This window comes from Vicia villosa, linkage group LG1, assembly GCF_029867415.1.
Source record: "Vicia villosa cultivar HV-30 ecotype Madison, WI linkage group LG1, Vvil1.0, whole genome shotgun sequence".
Classification (NCBI taxonomy): domain Eukaryota; kingdom Viridiplantae; phylum Streptophyta; class Magnoliopsida; order Fabales; family Fabaceae; genus Vicia; species Vicia villosa.
Genome location: NC_081180.1, coordinates 8,283,034 through 8,304,083, shown reverse-complemented (window position 1 = coordinate 8,304,083; position 21,050 = coordinate 8,283,034). Strand labels below are relative to the sequence as shown.

General features: G+C 33.7%; 1 protein-coding gene and 1 long non-coding RNA gene across 32 annotated transcripts; both read left to right on the top strand.

Annotated features, from left to right (window-relative positions):
• The first annotated feature begins 4,580 nt into the window (after window positions 1-4,580).
• LOC131627874 (uncharacterized) lies at window positions 4,581-9,759 on the top strand. Of its 11 annotated transcripts, XR_009291610.1 has the most exons (10): window positions 4,582-5,133; window positions 5,230-5,285; window positions 5,404-5,483; window positions 5,595-6,634; window positions 6,942-6,998; window positions 7,141-7,528; window positions 7,699-7,826; window positions 8,131-8,291; window positions 8,393-8,668; window positions 9,075-9,759. It is a non-coding gene; the product is annotated as an uncharacterized LOC131627874 (long non-coding RNA). The 11 variants fall into 11 exon arrangements; XR_009291615.1 differs by having other exon boundaries at window positions 4,581-5,133; window positions 5,595-5,741; window positions 7,141-7,188; window positions 7,309-8,291; XR_009291621.1 differs by having other exon boundaries at window positions 5,595-5,741; window positions 7,141-7,188; window positions 7,699-8,291.
• Window positions 9,760-11,304: 1,545 nt separating this feature from the next.
• On the top strand, window positions 11,305-20,549 carry LOC131627819 (ubiquitin-like domain-containing protein CIP73). Of its 21 annotated transcripts, none has more exons than XR_009291574.1 (19): window positions 11,306-11,742; window positions 11,831-11,934; window positions 12,095-12,224; window positions 12,314-12,423; window positions 12,624-12,689; window positions 12,763-12,977; window positions 13,061-13,685; window positions 13,855-13,966; window positions 14,117-14,277; window positions 14,375-15,272; window positions 15,578-15,755; window positions 15,926-16,127; window positions 16,426-17,505; window positions 17,607-17,802; window positions 17,890-18,007; window positions 18,247-18,351; window positions 18,436-18,554; window positions 19,232-19,360; window positions 19,432-20,541. XR_009291574.1 is itself a non-coding variant. In XM_058898685.1 (6 exons), the coding sequence occupies exons 3-6, from the start codon at window positions 17,674-17,676 to the stop codon at window positions 18,606-18,608; spliced, it is 525 nt and encodes a 174-aa protein (XP_058754668.1). In that variant the 5' UTR covers window positions 15,766-16,127; window positions 16,426-17,505; window positions 17,607-17,673; the 3' UTR covers window positions 18,609-19,211. The 21 variants fall into 21 exon arrangements, 1 of the variants encoding a protein (XP_058754668.1); XR_009291576.1 differs by having other exon boundaries at window positions 19,895-20,534; XR_009291580.1 differs by having other exon boundaries at window positions 20,183-20,532.
• Window positions 20,550-21,050: the final 501 nt, after the last annotated feature.

The following is a 21,050-nucleotide window of genomic DNA, read 5'->3' as shown; positions in this document are numbered from 1 at the left end:
TTGACTATTGCCACTTTTTTTCTTGAACTGTCATTTATTTACTAGTGATAGAAGAAAAACAATTAGTTGAAACACCCCGTCCCACAACACAGTGCTACCTTTGTTAATGCATCTCAAGTTGAATATCCTGTACTGATAAATGTTTAGGAGGATTCTACATGCCACTCTCAAATTTAATAAACAAATTTAAAATTTTCACCGTTTCACAAATTCATGTTTGGAAACTGCAAATTTTATATAATCTTGGGCGATATCAAAAATTTAACTGCATATCGGAAAAATTTGAAAATAATTAGTATGCCGGAAATCCTTTAAAAAAATAGGAGAAATATTAGAAATTTTAAAATAATTTTTGTAAGAAATTCTCGAAAATTTTACAATTTTCAATTATTTCCGGTAGATTTTATCGGAAATTCTTAAATTTCAGATAGTTCAAATCTTTTTGAAAAATTTTAAAATTTTCGATAGTTAATTTTTTTGATTTTTGTCCATTTTTTACCACTATTTTTTTTAATGTTTTTTCAGTGAGGACCAAAAAAAAAAGGACAACACCATTGTCCATTGCCGGCAGGGCTAGTGATAGAGCGGCTAGAGCTGCTGAGGTAGAGGTTTTTCAGCTATGGGCTAGACGATATGCTCCTCCCGGTTCTCACCAAAAACGAATGGTTGAGCAGGTGTAGGGGTAGTTATGCGCACCACGACTATGAGCTGTTCGAGTTTCTACTGGTGTGGAGGCTGAGTTGGTTCCTATTGCCGTGGAATACTATCGAGGAGGTACCCGTTGAGGCTGAGCAGGTTCATGTTGATGTGGATGAGGTACATGTTGCAGCTGAGCAGGTTCCTATTGCTGATGAGGAGGTATATGTTCCGGCTGAGCATGTTGTTGTTGTTGCTGATGAGGCTGCTACTCCTACCAATACAATGGCCACGACCAGTGCTTTTATGGAGGCATCTATTCACACAGATGGAGCCTTTCCAGGAGGACCTAGTGACCGATTTGTGCTCACAGGATATGCTTCCCATGTCATATAACGAGTATGGCAGGGGGATGTATATATGTTATAATTTTTTATTTGCAAAGTATTATGGTTCGGTGATGTGCTGAAATTTTATTGATAATGTTTTTAAACTTTGTTTTCTACAGGAGCGACCGCTGTTGAAGGTTGCATCCCACGGGTCAAATTTGTTACAAATAAATAAATAAATAATAGTCGGTGTAGATAACCCTCGACGGTGACCCCGAGGCGACCGGACGGTGTCTGGAGTTTTCGGCGTTCTCTTTCTCTGGGGTTTTGGGTTAAATGCACTTCGGGCTTCGAAGCGTCTCCATTGATAGAACAATGTCTAAAGTGCTTCTCCTTTACTCTCTGATGCATGTTCGGGAGGTCGGCGACTCCGTGGAGTGTATCTTATAGCCGTCCTTAGATTCTATGTTCATCGAATTGCTCTGTATAATGCTTCGATCGATACGCCTTTTGATTATTGGGGTCGAGAGTCCCCGTCTTCTTCCTTACCCCCGTGTGGATATCTACCTCAAGTAGATCCAAGATTTAGTTGTACCCGAAATGATTCTCGAGTGTTGTCGGTACCCCCCGTGATGTATCCTGGGGCTAGGTCGGCCCCCAAAGTTAACTATAAACTTGTAGTATCCGGGCGCCATTAACTACGAACTTGTGATATCTTGAAGATATTGCTCTTGTCCCCGTTCCTATAGCTACGACCAGTGTGGGTGCAACCAGGTCGAACGATAGATTGCGAGGCTCCAACCCGACTTTAATGTAAATTATCTTCAGACCCCGGTACAATCCTAGATTTGAATCTGAAATCCTTTCTTCTGATATTTTGCAAATTTCTCAAGGAATTCAGAGATCTTGGTGACGTGATTGAGGTGGAAACAATGATTTAACAAAATCGACTGTGATATATCTCTGCATTTGCTTTTTAACATTTTTTATTATGAGATCTGAGGGGACTGTGATTGATGGAACTAAGATGCAGACGTGAATTCAACCAAACATGGAAATCAGAAACTAATTTGCTTCCCGATTTAGTCACCTAAAAATGTTGCGAACTGGTTAATTGAAGACTAGATCTAAAATCGTGAAAATCGCAGGAATCAAAAGTCGATTCTCACAGACAACGTCATTGTTTCGTTTGGGAACTAGAATTGAATGTTCCAGCTTCTTGAAGGAATCATAAATGATGAGAGTTGGATAACTATTGTTATTGAGTGATGGCTCTAATTTTCTTTACGATGGCGCAAAGTGGACATGCATGATTAATATTCCAATGCCCAAGTTAGTTCAAGATTCAAAATGAGTATAATGAAATTGAAGATTAGAGATTGTGTGCCTTCTCATGACATGTGAACTATTTTTATATTTTGAATTGAGTATGGGGGACTTGAGATAGATTGAGTTTTGGTCAATTTGGCATTTGGCCAGTCCAGGACAATATGTTTTAATTTTTTGAATATTTGAAAAAAACGGTTTAAAATCATAATTTATTTTAAAAATTCTATGATTTTATATCGAATTTTTAAAAAATCATGTATAAAAAATATTTTATAACTGTTATTTAAAAATGTCAGGTATAAAATCATAGATTTTGAAAAATATTTTTTTATATTCATTTTTTTAAAAATAGGTGTAAAATTATAACGAGGTTTTTCAAAAATATGATATAAAATCATAAATTTTATACTATTTTTTTTGAAAAAAATTGATATTTAATCTGATATTAATTGTCAAAATAATTATTTAAAAATATTATGGTAAAGTGTCAAATAGAATAAAAAGGGTGCCAGAACAAATTTCTCCCTTTTTTCTTATTACATATTATTCTATAAATACGTGTTTGACTATCAAAACATGTATTTTTCCCATCTAAGTTTGAGAAATTATGGTGTTGCTTCTATCCAATTTTCTACTGCATGACATTTAAAAGGCACTCAAGACACATCTTATACATAATTTCTCACGTTATATCATATGGTTATGGTATAAGGAAAAACAATTTGAAAACAAACTAGTCTTTATTTGACACATCTTATACACAATTTCTCACGTTATATCGTATGGTATAAGGAAAAACAATTTGAAAACAAACTAGTCTTTATTTAGGATTACTTGTTGATGGCATCAAGTATTATTAAAATCTAGAAGGTTTAATAAAATACTTTTGTTATGAGTAACTAAGTGGGTAAATTACTTGTTATACACAAGTAACATATTAACTAAATTGATTAAATTGTTTTGAGATTGATTAGTGATAGTAAGTTTAATTAATGTTATATAAATAATTAGTTTGTATCAATAGTCAATATGTTCAATACACACAACTTTTATTTCACTTTATCTCGTACTCTTCTATGAGTGTGTGCTAATATAATTCTAACAAATGTTATGTAAAGCCTCAAGTTTTTTGGGTTTTAAAAAGTATTCTAGATTAAGTGTCCATTTTACTTATTCATTGAGTGAAAATAACACATTTTTTTATTCAATTCTTGACAACAAGAATCAAGATAGATGGAGCAAGTAAATAGAGATGATTTTTGGGTTTTAAGATATGATGGAAATAATAAAAACATGTCTGCAATATCTTCTCAATGGCGAGTCAGATGTTTAGGTTGTTGCACATACAAGTTCGAAGAAAAAGGATTTCAAGATAATGTTCTTCATCATCAAAGTATTGATATTGTGAATTTTTAGAAAATTGAGAATGCTACTTCATTAAATATGGCGTAGGACATTTTTGAGAAAAGTCACGTTGGTGATGAGAAACTTAAAAAAGTTCGTTAACAAACATTGAGAAGATAATTCGAGTTGTTGCATATAGAGAATGATGAGAAAGTTGATTTCAATTGGATGACACATGTCAACACTAAAATGAAAAGATATGGTGAAACTATTTCTAATCAAACCATCAATAACAAAGTGATGTGCATTCTTTTGTTCAATTTTGATTACATTATAGAAAAAATTGGAAAATCATAGGATTTGTATGTCATGAAAGTTGAGAAATTGCAATGTTTCTTTGAAGCATATGAACAAAAAGTGCTTGAAAGAAACAAAGAACGAGTGACTGAGCAAACTTTGTAGGCAAAAAAAGCACAAAAAAGTGTTGGTTCAAAGTAGAATATGAATGAAAAATCTATGAAAGGGGAGATCTCAACAAGCACTAGTACAAAAAGATTAATATAATTTTTAAATTTACACCCATTATATTAAAAACGGGTGTAAATAAGAAACGCGGTGGCAATTTTGTAAATAAAGTATTATTTTAAAAATTATCATATGACAATATACACCCTATTTTCTAAAAACGGGTTTAAATTAAAAATATTATTATAATTAAATCTCAATTACTCCTTTTTATTTAAAAAAAAGGTTATAAATATATATAAATTACAAATCTATCATATAAGAAAATAAACTGTTGTTTAAAAACCTAAAATACCCTTTTTACTCAATACTGTGCCATGTGGATGCCTTAATATTCAAGCTCTTTGTTTTCTGCCAATCAAAATATTTGTTTTATTCTAAAAAAAATAAAAACTTAATAAAAATAATTCCCCCAAGCGGTTTCACCTATGCACAAACCGTCCCTCACTTACCCACTATTCTCTCATTTTTCCATATCTCAGATCCCTTCCATGTTCTTTCTCTCTTTCTTTCCCTCTCGTCCTTTCTCTCTTTCTTTCTCTCTCACTCGATGGGTTTCCTTCTTCCTCCTTTTCTTCCTTCTTCATCTTCTGCTTCCTTTTTTCTCTTCTTTCTGAGCCGTAATGATACTGTCAAAGTTCTTCCAATAACAAATCAAGATCATGTAACATGTTGCTAACGAAACCCTAATTGAAGCCAATAAAATTATTGAACTCAATCATACAGATGCGATTTCATATCTTTTGGTATTTGATTTGACTGATTGATGTTGTTTTTCACAGGAATTGGACATTGGTAGCTTAACCGGTGTTGAGCTTCTTAAATATTTGTCTGGTTTTTGAATTCAAGTTTTATAACAAGCTTTGAGTTTTGAAGATTGTGTAGATTCGAGAATTTTGAGTTTTCGCTCTTTAGAGAGTTAGTTGTTCACTGGAGATTGGATCTGTAAATGTTTGGCTCTTGCAAAAAGGTAGGCTTTATTATTGTATGATTTTATTTCCCAGTCGAGTTTTGATTAACTTATTTGGTTGATGTCATGAACTCTTGGTTTTGGTAACGAATGTAGATTGTCATTCTTACAGTGCTAGAGATAAGAAAGCTATCGAGGAAAGATGTGAGCAGGTTTGTTTAAATATCCTATTCAATTTGATTTTACCATTTTCATATAGATCTAGGTCTGGTTTTTCAATGACGTTTCTTATGAATTATTTCACGTTATGAATTTTGATTTATGGATTAGGTCTGCAGTTGAAAATTGAACTTTAGAGGAGAAATTACAGAAATATTGGCCAAGCTTTCGGGGGTGTTGTTGTGCTTAAGGTTCATATGGTTATTTAAGTCGACCTTCCTTACTTATGGTCTTTTATTACATGTTAATTAGCTTAAGGTTTTTCCTTAATAAAACTAACACCAGAAACTTAACTTTTGTAGATTCAAGAAGCCAATGATGCTGAAGTTGGTAAGAAAAAGGATAGAGTAACAAATGTCTCTGGTATCCTCCTTCCGTCGTGCCTCCATCTCCGTCCTCTGGTCTCCTCCCTTCGTCACAATTGTAGCAGTTGCAGCACTTTGTGTTCGGTATGAAGCATATTTCAAATAGTTTTTGGTGATGTATGAGTTATGATCCGATTAGAAATAATATCATGTTATATAGTGATGATTTTGGACCAATATCTGAATTGATTGATTTTATGAACATGTAGATTTTGATTTGGTTATTATCCCCTTCTCTTTTGCTCAATTTCTATGGCAACTCTTCAGTTTTTGTTTTAAGCTTTTGTTTTTTTCTTTTGGGCTGGAATATATATTCTTTATTTAATAGTTATCTATTTGTATGTGAACTCCTTGTATGGTATGTCCTGTTTTGTATTCTTAATTCAAAGTTATTACGGAGAGGTTGTTCGAGGAAGAAATTGATGGTTTGAAAAAGTTATTCAGGATGGTTGATGCTGACAGTAGTTCAATGCCCTTTGGTTGGTACCTTTTATTATGGTATTCCTCATCTCATATTTTTGTTGTTGTTTTACAAGTTAAGCTTGAAATTACCTGTTGCTTGCAAGTTACGTCTAATGGAAGGTTACAAGTCTCCTTTGACAATTGGGTTGTGTACTGCGACTATGCCTTTTCCTAGGAGGAAGATTATTACCTTGGATGACACTCTTTCCATGGGAACCGTTTCAACTTGTGACCACTCCATTGAATGAAAAATCGTGACAAGTGGACGGGGACTGAGTGGAAAAATTATTGAAATGACATTCCTAGGAACAATCAAGTTTGCACCATGGAAAAACCAAGTGGTTCCTTCCTCTAGGCCACCTTTTGGAACGATTGTTGACGAGGATAATTATAACGAGGCAAAAAATGCTAGCAACATGGTTAATGAAGAACATTTGATGGAGAAAATGAACAAGGATCTTCCTCCCGTTGATCTAGAGGAGCCATTTTGCTGGCTAGCATGCAATTATGCTAAAGTACATTCCTCCCCATTAGTATTTTATGAACTTTTACATTTCTTTGTTAACCAAAATCTGTTCGATTATTTTCTTTTTCGTTTTTCATTAGTTTATTATGTCATTATAATCTGTTACTTTTCTGTGTTAGTTGCTTGATGCTTAGAGTATTAGTTGTTATCTTTCCGCGTGTAGTAATTACATTTGTTGAATGCACCTGAAAGTCCTAATTCCGTGACAAATTGGTTTTCTTATATATATATATATATATATATATATATATATATATATATATATATATATATATATATATATACTTATCATGCAGGTATCATTCAAGATTGTCGGGGCATCAGTATCTGGAATTTCCATTGATTCGAAATTTGTGAGTCTCTTTCACTTTTGGCTGAAACTCTTATTTTAGACAGAATTAAGATCCATATAATTCTGTTGAAGTAATCACAAATTCACCACTATAGGAGTCATCATCCTTTTGATGTATGTCTGATTATATGTGTACTTTGCAGTTAAGCATCTATCCAGGTGTAAAAGCATCAGTCGAGTTTTCACGGCAGGTATTTGTTTGTTTTGTGTCTGTAATATCGGTGATTCATATTTTAAGGAAACCCAAAAAATTTCGATTCTTCCTGTGTCAATGATATATATTCATTATCTTGTACTATTTATTTTCCTAGGTTACTTCTGAGACTATATTTTATGGAATACTCTTAGTAAGTGCCCACATGTTGCTACAGTGTGAACATTAGAATGGCAGTGGATCTGAATCTAATCAGAGATGGCATCATCATATATTTATAGAAACTCTGATAATGTTTTTTAGTTCTTTGATCCATTAAGCAGATTGGCTTGCTATAATTTTTTGCCACTTGAGTCCTTATGCAGATGGCCTCTCTGGTAATAAATAATCAAACAATTGGACTGTATCTTCAACTACACTCTTTAGATTTCATTTGCAACGATGCATGTCACGCTTGTCCAATTTTTAATGTTCTGTCTCTTTACGCTGATTCGGTTGTCTTTACGCCATTTTTTCTTTTAAGCATGTCTGTCTCCTTAATCCGCAGGGCACTCACAACAGTTGAATTGAGAAAGAAATTGCTTGGAAAGAGATTATCTCCTAATGCAAAATACAAATATTTTTCATTCTTGATATGGGCTGCAGCTGGAGATATATTACATTTTTGCATACTTGGTATTGAACTATATGAGTTATGGTTATCATTATTTATTTTTTGTTCTCTTTGTTCAGCATAGAAGTTAACTACTACTACATGTGACACTTGCAATTGTCTCTTAGTATACCTGCATGCATAGAACACCATTTCTGTTGGAATATATTTCATGTCATTAGCTATCTAGGCTTAATAGGTACAAACCATGAATTTCATACTCTTTGATATTGTCAAAACTGGAAATTTAGTCATACAACCTAAGATTATTGGACTGTGGTAGTTAAGCTTCTTAATCTTCGCATGTTTTATTTAATGTTCTCAAAGATTGCTATATCATGCCAAGATGGTTGTTGATGACCGACACACCTATTCAGAACAACCTTTATGAATTGTGGGCGTTGATGTATTTTTGCATGCATTATGTGTTTGGGTCACTAAATCAGCTCCTTTCTACATTCAAGGAAATCAGAGAGATCTTACATTTGGTCAGTATTATCATTTTGTTAATATAATTTAGCATCACTGGGTTGTAATGTTCTCTTAGAATTTTACCACAAACTTACAGAATCTGATTGTTTTACTGTAGATCTCGATCCATTTGATTCTATTGCAACAACTGCATTGGATTTTGAAATGTGTTCATGGATGAAAGTGACACTGATATTACTGGACCAGAAACTCTAGGGATGCAGCCTCTTGCTTCTCATGCAAAGCAGAGTCGAGAGTATGTGTCCAAGCTTTCTTCCTTGCTAAATTTTGGAAAACAAGTCAGATTTCTCGAGGATTCAATGGCATTGGACATGAAGAAAGCTGAGTTAGAAGTGTTTATCAAGTTTGAATGGCTTGATCCTTCTTGAATAAGGTATGCGAATGGAAGAAGGTTCAATCACCAATGATCCTTTATATGCCTAACAGAATGCATTTGGATTGACATTCTATGGTTTACTTGACATCATCAACTGTGTTAGTTTTAGAAATTAGTTTAATGGAAGTACCAATCAATGTATATATGCAAAATTTATACTATAAATGAAGTGTTGCTATGCCAATTCTTGGTGAAGTGTTGCTAAAATTTTGTTTAATGCACATCTGTTTCAACCTCTTTTTTCCTTTTGCTTATTTTATGGTAAGTCGGAGACCAAACATCTTAGAGGGGCGGGGTGGATAAATGGTTTATCGAAGGATTGAACTTAAGCATCATTATCACATATTCAACTCAAAGTGTTAAAAATAAGTTTTTAAACAAGTTTATGTTACTACTTGTGCAGATTGGCATATTCTGCTACAGCGGTATGACACCAGAACAAGTCGATCATTTGACAAGCGAGTTTCACATTTACAGCCTTTATCATTTTTTGTTGTTTGATGTTGTTAGTTTTTTTTAGCATTTGTTTGATTTTGTTAATGATTGTTATTATTTTCTTTTTGGTCTCAGTTTTGAATCTAGGATCTATTCAAATTTTGGGAATGACTAAGTCGATGGATATTCTTCCAAAGGGCGGGTTCAGTTTTGACCTCTGCAGAAGAAATGTTATGCTTGAGAAGAAGGGTCTCATACCTCCTACTTCTCATCAATGTTAAGCATATTCTGTTTTTTAGCATATCAAGTTGCAAGAGTGTGAGTTTTTTAGCAAATCCTGAGTATCCGTAACTTGCCTGAGACAATTGAATACGTGACTATGAATCACGACATTAAATCACGTTGTGCATCAACCACTTGTGCTAGACCACTTGTGCCAGACGTGGATATTTCAACATTATTACTACTACAAAAGCAGTCTATCATCAAATTACTGGATCCTTTGGAAATAATGCATTCAGACTTAGCCACAGTTTCAAATGAAAGCTTATTTTATAGAATCTGCATGGTGTCTTTATAGAATCCGCATCTTCAATTGTAGCATATTCATGTTCATTTCTTTTAAGCAATATTAGTTCATAATTTCTTTGTTCTTTACCAGACCTGATGCATTGTTAGTTTTTAATTCAAAAAGAAAACTATGATTAAGTTATATGGTTCTTTCCTATATTAAAACTACCCTGCTTATTTTGTTTCTAATAAGAGATTCAAAATCATTTTGTTGGTGAGGATTATTTTGTATAGTTTCTCTCTTATGGCAGGGGTCATAAAGAATTCAAACATGCTATTTTTTCATATTTACTCATTCTTTATTATTGTTCACCACATGTTTTTTTTATACCGTAAATATTTTTAGGGCTCAAATGAATAGTTACAATGAAATACACATTTACCTTATTTTAAGGAAAATTCATTTATTTTCTTAATAATTAAGGATAATTGTCATACAATATTAAGCCAGTGAGACATCCTCTAATTTTTCTTTTAACCAACATTCGATTTCAATGAGATATTATTAAATAGGATAATTTAACTTAAACATGTTCAATAATTTTCTTGTGTATAATTTTAGTAAAATATAAAATATGTGATGATCAATTTTTGATTCATTAAAGTCTTTTTAAACATGTATGTCTCTATTGCACCCATATGATGATGACGTTAATGTGAAACGGAAAAAATGAGCATACTTATCTTAATATGTAGTGAGTTAATAATTTAATAAATATGTAATAAAATAATTGATCTAATTAGGTAGCCAGTGAATAAAATTTTAATAAATTTTGTTTTCTATATCGTAGAAATTATATGAAACAGAAAAAATTTAACCGATAAAGTAAATATTTAATAATGGAAATTATCAACAATCTTTTTCAAATATGTGAAAAAGATTAAGATAATTTATTTTAAAAAATTGAGATTTTAAAATTGTATCATCGCTTATATAATAATTGCCTTATTTGTAAGAAAACTAAACAATTTATTTTTCAACTTAAATTTACTTCTATTCTTAATTTTTTTTTTCTTTTTACAACTTCATATTTCATTGTAATTAATAAAAAAATGTCATATTTAAATAATACACTATTTTTAAAGAAATTAATAAATATGAAAAAAATCTATTATTAATCTAAATATTTTTATATACGAAAATTTACTATTGATCCAAATATTTTTGAAAACGATATCTAAACAAAAATAATATTTGTACACGGTAACATGAAGTTATTGATCAAAATATTAATTATTAACGGGACATGAAGTTATTGATCAAATTTTTTTAATTAATTATATATTAAATTATTACTTTTCATGGATAACAAGACATTTTTCTATTAAAAAAATATATATCTGAAACAAATGCGCGCCCCGTACCAGAACCCGTGCGAACGCACGGGTTTGTTACTAGTTTTTATTTAATTTTATAACTCACAATCTATGTACATATTAACCAATAATTTAAATATTATTAAAAATTAATGAATAAATATTAATAGATCTAAATTTAAATTTATAAAATAATTTAAACATTATTATGAATATCAATGTCATCATATAAGAAAAGTCTACCATTTGCTCAATCCTCAGGCCTTCCACATCAGCATTTGTTCTCTCAAAAATCCACATCAGCTACTGCAGTTACACTACTCATTGCACTTACTAACTAGCCTCTTTCTCTTCCCAAACGTTCTTCTTCTTCTAAAACCGTCTCTAGATCGTTTCTCTTTCAAACACTCGGCTCTCTCCATCTTTCAGAATAAAACTCCTTCCTCTCTCTCCTAGCCTTCCTCTCTCTCCAAGCCAAAATGGCGACGCCTTCACTCTCCTTCTCCAATGAACTACTTGCCTTTTCCGTTCCAATTCATCTCCTTCTGCTTCGATTCCGGTCAGATGCATCTCCTCAGATGGTCTTCTCCCTCCGTTCATCTTCTTCGTTTGATAGGTTTTGGATGCACCTGCGTTGCAAGACAATTTTTATCTGAATCTGGTGGATTGGTCTTCGCACAATGTGTCGATATTGGCCGGAAGGATGATGCTCGCGGCGACCCTTCACAGTTGTCGGGTTTAATTAAACGGTGAGTGGTTATGTGAACAATGGGGTTGTGATTCAAATCTTACTGATGTATGTTTTTTTTATTTTCAATTGGTTCTCGATGTCAATAGGAAAGCTTGATCTGTAGACAAATCACGATACATGGCGCATCCAACCCAAAACGCGAAAGAGATTTGAAGAAAATACCGGTCTGTTATGGGAGCACAAAATCGAGGTACGATGTTTATCTTTTTTTTCTTATCACTCGAATTGTTGTGTTAATGGTGGAACCGATGAGATAGGTGTGTATCGGTTTCGATCGTTCAAACAGTGGTTCTGGACTTATATTTTGATCTATTTACTGAACTATGGTTTATTTTTCTTATTGCTAATAGATTTAATTAAAAATCATAGTGAAAATATCAACCACAAAATACAACAAGAATCAATCAGATGCACAATTCAATTTTATTTAGATTCAAACACAATAAAGCAGAGCAACAATAATTCGAGAGAATTTTACAGGTACTTATTTATGTTTTCTGTTATTCCCTTTCTCCTTCTGAAGTATGTTTGATTCTGATTTTTGCTCAACTTTTCCTTGATTGTTGAAGGAACGGGTTCAAAATAACTCAATGCAAAATTGGAATTTCATCACAATGAAGATGGAACTCTCAATTAGCAGAGGTTGCCCTTAGTGAGGGTATGCACTTAGCTTCTGCAGGTACGTTCGGGTTGTCTTCTTTGTGTATGCACTTAGCTTATGCAGGTACGTTCGGGTTGTCTTTTTTGTGTCCCCAGAGCGTAACACTTGCAGTCGCAGGGTTTTTTATAGTGCAATGTGAGCTGAGTAGGGATGGTGAGACTGTGGCATTAAGTTTGAATTCTTGCCTTTTCTTTTAACTCTCAATTCCGTGTGTGCAGTGAGGTAGTTACAACAACCACACTTGGCTTGATGATATGCTGTCAAGAGGTGAAATATATTCTCATGTAAGAGGCACACTGTAAATAAAGTATGTACTTTGTTAATCTTTATAATACCTATTATCTTGAGTCTGCTCAGGTATAATGCTTTGGCCCTTGAATCTGTTTAAAGAGGGATGCTGCGGTGAGACTATTTTTCCTTGGGGGGAAGAAAGCGCCTATCAATACTCAAAAATCTTGAATTATTGCCTATTGAACATTGATGTTTGAGTATTTTTCACTCTGAAGATTATACCAACAGAAGTTACTATTGTAGGCAGTACATGCTGCACCTTGGTTCTAATGCTGTCTCAGGTATAATGCTTAAAATTTTTTAACTGCATTAAAGATTGTTTATTTGACGTTCTTGGAATTTAAATTCTGGTGAAACTATGCAGGATGGGAAAAGGCAGAAGCTGAGGCTTTGGCATTGAATGATCATCTAGAATCAGTTACTCTTTCGAAACTCACTGTTGATGACTGTGCGTCGCATCTATAATCTCTGGTCCTGGAATCGTGGGTGGACTAAAATTTAAGGTCTGTATAGATAGGACAGCAATACAACACTCCTCATTCTGTAAGTTTTTTTCATGTTACCATTCATCCTTTTCAAGTTGCCATTCTGTAAGTTTCAAACTGTGGTATATGGAGCTATAGTCCATGGCATGATCGGATTAGACTGGACCGATCAAAAATTATTTTGGTATATATTCTTTATGTTCTTCACATTGCTCTACTTTACCTTCTATGGTATGAGGAGGACAAGAATTTCCATGTTGTTTTAAATTCTGAATAGCTGACCGCTATCATGTCACCGAGTATTTGCGATCTGCGGCATTCGGTAAAGCAATTCAAGCTCATGACCTGCATACAAGTGTGGATGTTTCTATTAAAATTATAAAGAACAACATGGATTTCTTTGATCAAAGAGTTGATCAGATCAAACTCCTTAAGTATGTCAATAAGCATGCTCTTGGAGACAAGCATCACATTTTGTGGTTATATGATTACTTCTACTATAGAGTAAGTAATTTTGTATACGCTACCGATCTTATTAATACTATTACATTTTCCTTTCATTCAATTGTAGTGCAACACTAGATACTATCCTTCCTATGAAATTAACATTAACATAATAACAATATACATTGAACTTTTCCACTCACCATTCCTTTCTGTTGTTGTACTGCAGGAACATTTGTTAATCGTATGCGACCTACTCAAAGCCAACTTCATGTATAATGTTTCATAAATTTAACAGAGAATCAGTAGGGGAAGTTTACTTTACATTGCCAAGATTGCAGGTTTGTTGGGTCCTGCTCACATTTTGTTGTTTTTTTATTTTCATTTTATCTACAACTAGCGTGCAGACGGGCACCGACGTGTCGGCCTGTCAGCTTTACCCTAATGAAGACCACAGTCGGTTTCATTTTTTTATTGTATGGTTTCTGCAGATGAGATCGCAAAGCTGTTTCCGAACCTGTTCGGGCAACCGTCGGCGATGCGGGTGCCGAATGGTTCTAATACTGTGATGCTTAGCATAAGTTGAAGATTGGCGTGGTTTTGTCCGCTGGTCAATCTCCTGGAGGACACAATGTGATTTCTGAAATTTTCGGTTAGTAAGCATAGTTTTCAATTCAATAGAATTAATCAATATTTGTGAAATTTTAAGTAGTTGGATTTCAATTTATTCATTTTTCTTTTGGTTTTAGATTACCTTCAAGATAGAACAAAAGGAACCATACATAATGGTTTACATGGTAGGAAACTAACATTAGTTCACAGTTAAGTTGAGTCTGTGGATAAGAATTTTCAGATCGCACTAGGGGGCGCTATTCCTGGGATTTCTTCAATAGATATAGTCATTTGAGACATATCTGTCCGTTGCGATTCTGGCCTTTAACTAAAGTGCTCACGGAGAAGTATGACTTTTATTGAGAAACATGCAAGTGACATGAGTGACTTTTTGTTTTCTATCCTTGAATTTATTGAGTTTATTCCTGTGAAACAACCTACAGCTGATCAATGCCTATTACATCCATGGATGAATGCAGCTCCGCGTACTTTGGAACCATCAGTATCTTCTAATCACAACCCTGCCGCTGAAACTGTTACTTCTGACCAGAAGAATAAGGAAAAAGATGAGAGGAAGGCATTGGAAGCTGGAATGGGAAATATTGCTATCAATTCAGATTTTAAACCACTCATGCATTCTCCATCAAATAAAAATCCTCTCAAGGCAGCCGCAAGTAGTTCATCTTGAAAGAACTTTTATAAGTGATTACAAACACATTAATTGCTAATATCTTTCAAGTTTGCTCAAATATGTTCTTTTATCACTCTAAACATTCTTTTACTCCCTCCTCGCCTATTTTGTTTTGGTTATGCTTAAGTTCTCTATGTTGGTCGGGGAAGGGGATCGATGTTCTAATTTTTAGTTCCAACTCCGTTGTTGTTCCCATGATATCTTCCTTTTTGGTTTCCTTAATGCCAATCAGTGTTAGTGCTCAAAATCAGCAACGACTTCAACTGCAGCAAGAGTCTGGATCAACACCAGTTTCAGTTTCCTACGCTTCATTACATTGCTGACTTGGATATCCCAATTAAGAGGTTAGTGAGATTCAATAGTTAATTACATTGTAGCCTTTGTACCGCAACTATAGATGAACATAAGCAATTAACTACCAACTTTGAAGCTTTTGGGTCTGTTAAGAGTGTTTTTGTTTATGGCGTTTGTATATGTTTGGGAAAAAATAAACAATTTTATGCTTTACTTGAACTAATGTGTTTTTCATTATGATATCTTTATTTCATTTCAATGTTTGTACGAAATTTCCCAAATCAATTTTTAGATTGTAACAAACTCACCAACCAACTAACTAATTTCTCATATTGTTCAATTTCGGTCATGACAGGCAGTCTCATGGCTCTATGTTGTCCCAACCCCACAAGGATTTTAACATGTAGTGGGTTGTGTAGCTTATTGATGTTGTTGATGGTCTTATGGCTAAGATGTATAGGTTAAATCAACTTTTGAATTATCCGGACCCCATCAATCATGTATTTTCGGGTGATTTATATGTGATTTTACAGGTAATTTGGAATATGTGATTTTGAATTTGGTTATTTGTTATTTTGCTGGGAACAATATGATCTAATAATTGAAAATTGTTCTTTTAGTGTTTAATGTTATAGCCTTTAATTTGATATAGAAATATATAATTCTGTTTGCATATGAATATATTTTAATTCAATATTGAAAGATTCCACCATAATGGATGAAGAGGCTGCTTCAGGAGGAGAGTTTGAGTTTGAAAGGTTTCTAACTTGCAATATTGAAGCTAGACCAGAAGTACTTCACGAGGTGGACATGATGTGCATGAATACATGCATAAGTAAGTACTTCACGAGGTGGACATGACACCAATAATATTGTTAGCAGTATCAAGTCGCAGAATTAATCAGGTTTGTGTTTCTTTTTGTTTATCGATAGTTTTTATGTTTCTTTCTATTTTGCGGTTGTGTGTGCGAGTTTCTACTTTCTATTAGTCACTTTGGTCTCTTCATTTATTTATGATTCTGCAGAATGTTAAAAATAGAGAGACTTTGGAGTCACCTTGGTCTTTTCATTAATATATACTAGGCCTGGCCTTCTTGGGTTGTCTTGTAGTGTGATTTCGTGGTGTTTTGGGAATTTTTTTACATAGTCAGATTTTGGGTTGTCTTGTAGTGTGATTTCGTGGTGTTTTGTGGTTCTCTGCAGGGTGAGAATAAGGGTTATTGTTGTGGGTTTTGCAGCGTGTGAATCTCGGTTCTGCAATGGTGTGAAATGGGTTTTTTGCTGCAGATGAAAAAATCTCCATGTTCTCTGTGTTGTCGGGTCAATTATACAGTGAAAGGAACCATAACTCAAATCTCCAACTGTGGTGGCTCCAACTGCTGCTGCTGCTGTAGGTTTAGCATTCTCCAGCTATGGATTTCCACAAGCTGGCACTTGCGTTGAGTAACACTGGTTTTGAAAATCTGAGGTGAGAAACACTGTTGAGACAGCGGTAAAGGTGGGTTTTGTTCACTATTGAAAACTAGTGATTTGGTAGCTTAAAAGACGAGTCTTTATAGGTTTTGTTTTTTGCCCTTCTTTTTTTTGTTCCACTTCTTGGTTTGGTAGCTTGTGGCTGACAAGATATCAACAAGTATCAATTTATGTTTTGAATTAGAAACTCTTGTTGATGATTCTTTGATTCTTTTAAAGGCGTGTGTGAATTTTTCATATTCTATACTGTAGTGTTTTTCATTTTAGTGTTACCATTCTGGTTGGATAAGATAGCATCTTGTCAACAAGGTTGTCATGTCTCATGTTCCTTTCCTGTTCACTTTGAAATCTTTTCTTCACTGCTACTACTTCATTTATTGAGCTTTCATTCTTCACAAGTTTTCACAACTTGTGAAGATTCTTTGGAACTGTTGTGGATGAGTTTGCTCCATGTAATTGGGTTTGGTCTAAAAGATCAATTTATTGGGGAGAAGATATTGGGGAGTGTGTGTAGAATTAATCAGCAATATTATCAGTGTATTGGGTTTAAAAAAGTTAGGAGAAAGTTATGGAGGAAATTGTTGTTGACATGGGTTTTGGGTTAGTGTATAGTGTCTTTGTGGATCTTTTGTTTTATGAATCTGCAAGTTACTGAGAAGAGGAAAGAGACTCTTGCTAGTATGTGTGATGAAAGAGCTAGGATGCTACAAGATCAATTTAATGTTAGTATGAATCATATTCAAGCCATGTCGATCTTCAACCAATTAGTTTTATCTGATTATTCACGCATTTAGGTTTAACTACTCTTAGGTGAATTCACACTCAACTTTTTTATCACTTGTTTACCATACCATTCATGTTTTTCAAATTCTGTATCAATATATTCAATTTACATTTCAATTCCGTTGCAGTTGTTTTTCGTATAATCATCAGAGGGATTACTCCTTTCTCCCAGCACTTTGCAGCTGAACCAACACCATGGAGGGACAATCTTCTAATGAAGGTTCCAGTACCGGCAATGTCTCAGCAGACTCTTCTGATTCAACTGTTCAGCTCAATATTGAAACTTTAGATTCCCGCATCTACAGTTTTCAAGTTGAAAAAAATGTGATTATAAACTCTACTGTCTTTGTGGTAATATATTATCAGTAAATTAGATTGTACCTCTAAATCTGATCTTTTTAATTATTTCAGATACCCGTTTCCTTGTTCAAAGAAAAAATTGCTAGTGAAATAGGTGTACCGGTTAATCAGCAACGACTCATATTTAGAGGAAAAGTCCTCAAGGATGAACATGTCCTTTCTGAGTATCGTATCCTTCAAATTCTACAATTTCATTTTAACCACACATATGACCTGGATCATTTAGAATCCTCTCTTTATCCAACATTGCTTATTAGTTTGGCTTTTAAATATGTGGATTTCTACGTCTAAGAGAATGCTATGGCTTGAACTAAAATTTCATGTTTCATTAAATGGTTTCTTGTTTGTTTGGATCATGCTGTGATGCTAATCTATTTATTTTACAACATAATCCTTATCCATTGTAAGATGTTGAGAATGGGCATACGTTGCATTTAGTTGAAAGACAGCCAAATCCGCCTCAGACTTCTGGTGCGGGTTCCGTTGAGACAACTAGTACAAACAGTAACCGAGGTATAACTTAAGTCATTCATTCCCCCTTTCATAGATTAAGCTGTGTTGTGCTAAATGCTGATGGTAAATTGTGTCATTTGAAAGGAAACGGTGCTGGATCAGGAGCTCCTCGTAACCGTGTTGGCCAAATTTCACACAGCGTGGTTCTTGGGACTTTTAATGTGGGGGAACAAGTTGAAGGCACTGCTCAAGACCTTACTAGGGTTTGTTTATGCATTCTCTGCATCTATCTTCAGTATCTAATACTTATGCTTTAGAGGTATCTAGTTGTGTGCATGGCCACGGAAATATTTGTAATTGTTTTCTTTTAAACATGTTGTTTTTAAAATGGGTGGTTGCAATTACTTGATTTAATGTTAATCCTTGCGGTGCAGTCGGTATTCTGTTGACTACTGCTACAACAAACGTGAAGATAATGAAGTTATCTATCCCTTAAACTTTTATAGTAAATGCATGTGTTCTTTACGTTATTGTCTTCATATTTTTGTCTGTTTTCAAAGGAAGATGTTTTATAGTAAATTCCTATATATTAAACTGTGTGCCGGCCACAATTATGCATGGTTCTTTCCTTTTTGTCTTAAACATTTGGAGTCACTATTCAATCCTCATCCACTTAAACATTTCATAAACCAATCACAAACCACCTTGCTCTATTCATACTCTTCACAACCTTAAACCATGTTGAATTTCTTCAAAAGATTGTCATGCCTTATATGTTTTCTCTTGCTATTCTTTGATGTTTCTGTGTGTTTATCTTCTTCTTCATTTGATGACTTCAACTTTTGTTTGGAGAATCACAAAATAAAAAACTTCACTATTTTTCCTTACAATGATTACTATAAAATTCTCAACTTTTCAATTCAAAATCTTCGGTTTGCAGAACCTACGACACCTAAGCCGATAGTAATTGTACTTCAAGAGAGTTTGAAGCAGCTAAAGAAAAGTTTAGCATGCTGCAGAGAATTCTCTTTGGGAATAAGAGTGAGAAGTGGAGGACATAGCTATGAAGGTACTTCTTTTGTTGCTGTTGACAGTATTCTTTTTGTCATCATTGACATGATGAATTTAAACCATGTTAAGGTTGATATGGAGACGAAAACAACGTGGGTTCTCAGCTATCTCTCAGGCAAGTGATGCTAATTGAAAATGTCACATGAGAGAATCGTAACTTGAGTTTAGTAACTGTACATTGACTACGTGTATACGTCCGATCGTGTTTCATGAATTTGACACGTTGCAAAGATGATCTTCTGAAAGTAATATTATGACGTGACAAAATAGTTGAACTTGATCGCGTGTACTTGTTAACTTTATTTACATTGTTGGTAATATAGTTATTATATTACTTTCTATATTGTACGGTGAAATGCTAATGCTATGTGGTGCACCGATTTGTCAATACACTGATATGGATATTTTAAAATTTGATATATGATAGACCTGGGGTACATGTTTGAATATGCTTTAAAAAGTTCATGGAGGATATTTACTTCCTAGATGTTACCTCTTAAAACTACTACCTGGTTTTGGTTGTATGCTGTAGGGTTTGGACTTTGGACCAGAGTAGTCAATAGCGGCACTATCCCGCTATAACAGAGCAGAGGCTGGCCGCTATGGGAAGAGCCTTCACGGTGCAAAACACTATACTGTAGCTCACTCAAGGAATAGGTCTTCTAAGACAACTAGTGATTTTGATAGTCCTCGTTCTGTGTTTCTTGAACGAGCATTTTCGTCATATTCTCGAAGGGGCACTATCAACGGCTCGGTATGGTTACCATTGATACATGTGGCTCTTGTAATAATTTCTTGTGTCTTGTTTTTTTGCATACAGAAAACAATTGCTTCTCCAGGACGTGGTATTTTGGCCATGGATGAATCCAATGCTACATGTGGAAAGCGGTTGGATTCAATTGGACTAGAGAACACCGAAGCTAACCGTCAAGCATGGCGTAAAATTATATATGAAGAAAGTGTTATGACTTAGTTAAAATATAATTTTTATGTGTATGATTTTATAATACTTGAAATATTATGACTGTACATGATTTTGTATACTTTTTGGTTAATATTAAAAATATTTTGACTTAGTTAAAATATGATTTTTATGTGTATGATTTTATAGTATTTGCAATATTATGACTGAAAATGAAATATAACTAAATGGTGTGTATGAAATAGGGTGTAAATAAAAATAATTGTTCATTCATAAATGGCGTATTTACACCCGATTTTTACTAAAATAGGGGGTAATTAAGAACATATTTACACCCGATTTTTTATTAAAATAGGATGTAATTAAAACATAATTAAGCCCAATTACACCCGATATTTATTAAAATAGGGTGTAATTAAAACGTAATTACGTTCAATTACATCCGATTTTTATTAAAACAGGGTGTAATTAAAACGTAATTATGTCCAATTACACCCGATTTTTATTAAAACAGGGTGTAATTAAAAACGTAATTACGCCCAATTACATCCGATTTTTGTTAAAATAACGGGTGTAATTAAAAACGTAATTACGCTCAATTACACCCGATTTTTGTTAAAAATAACGGGTGTAATTAAAAACGTAATTACGCTCAATTACACCCGATTTTTGTTAAAAATAACGGGTGTAAATTCGTTAGACATTTCTCACCCTGTGGATATACACCCGATTTTTATTAAAAATAACGGGTGTAAATTTAATAAAA

Coding starts and splice junctions, on each gene's coding strand:
- LOC131627819 (XM_058898685.1), top strand. CDS start 17,674: ATGGAGGGACAATCTTCTAATGAAGGTTCCAGTACCGGCAATGTCTCA. Junction 17,803..17,889: donor GTTTTCAAGTTGAAAAAAAT/GTGATTATAAAC, acceptor TAATTATTTCAG/ATACCCGTTTCCTTGTTCAA. Junction 18,008..18,246: donor ACATGTCCTTTCTGAGTATC/GTATCCTTCAAA, acceptor ATCCATTGTAAG/ATGTTGAGAATGGGCATACG.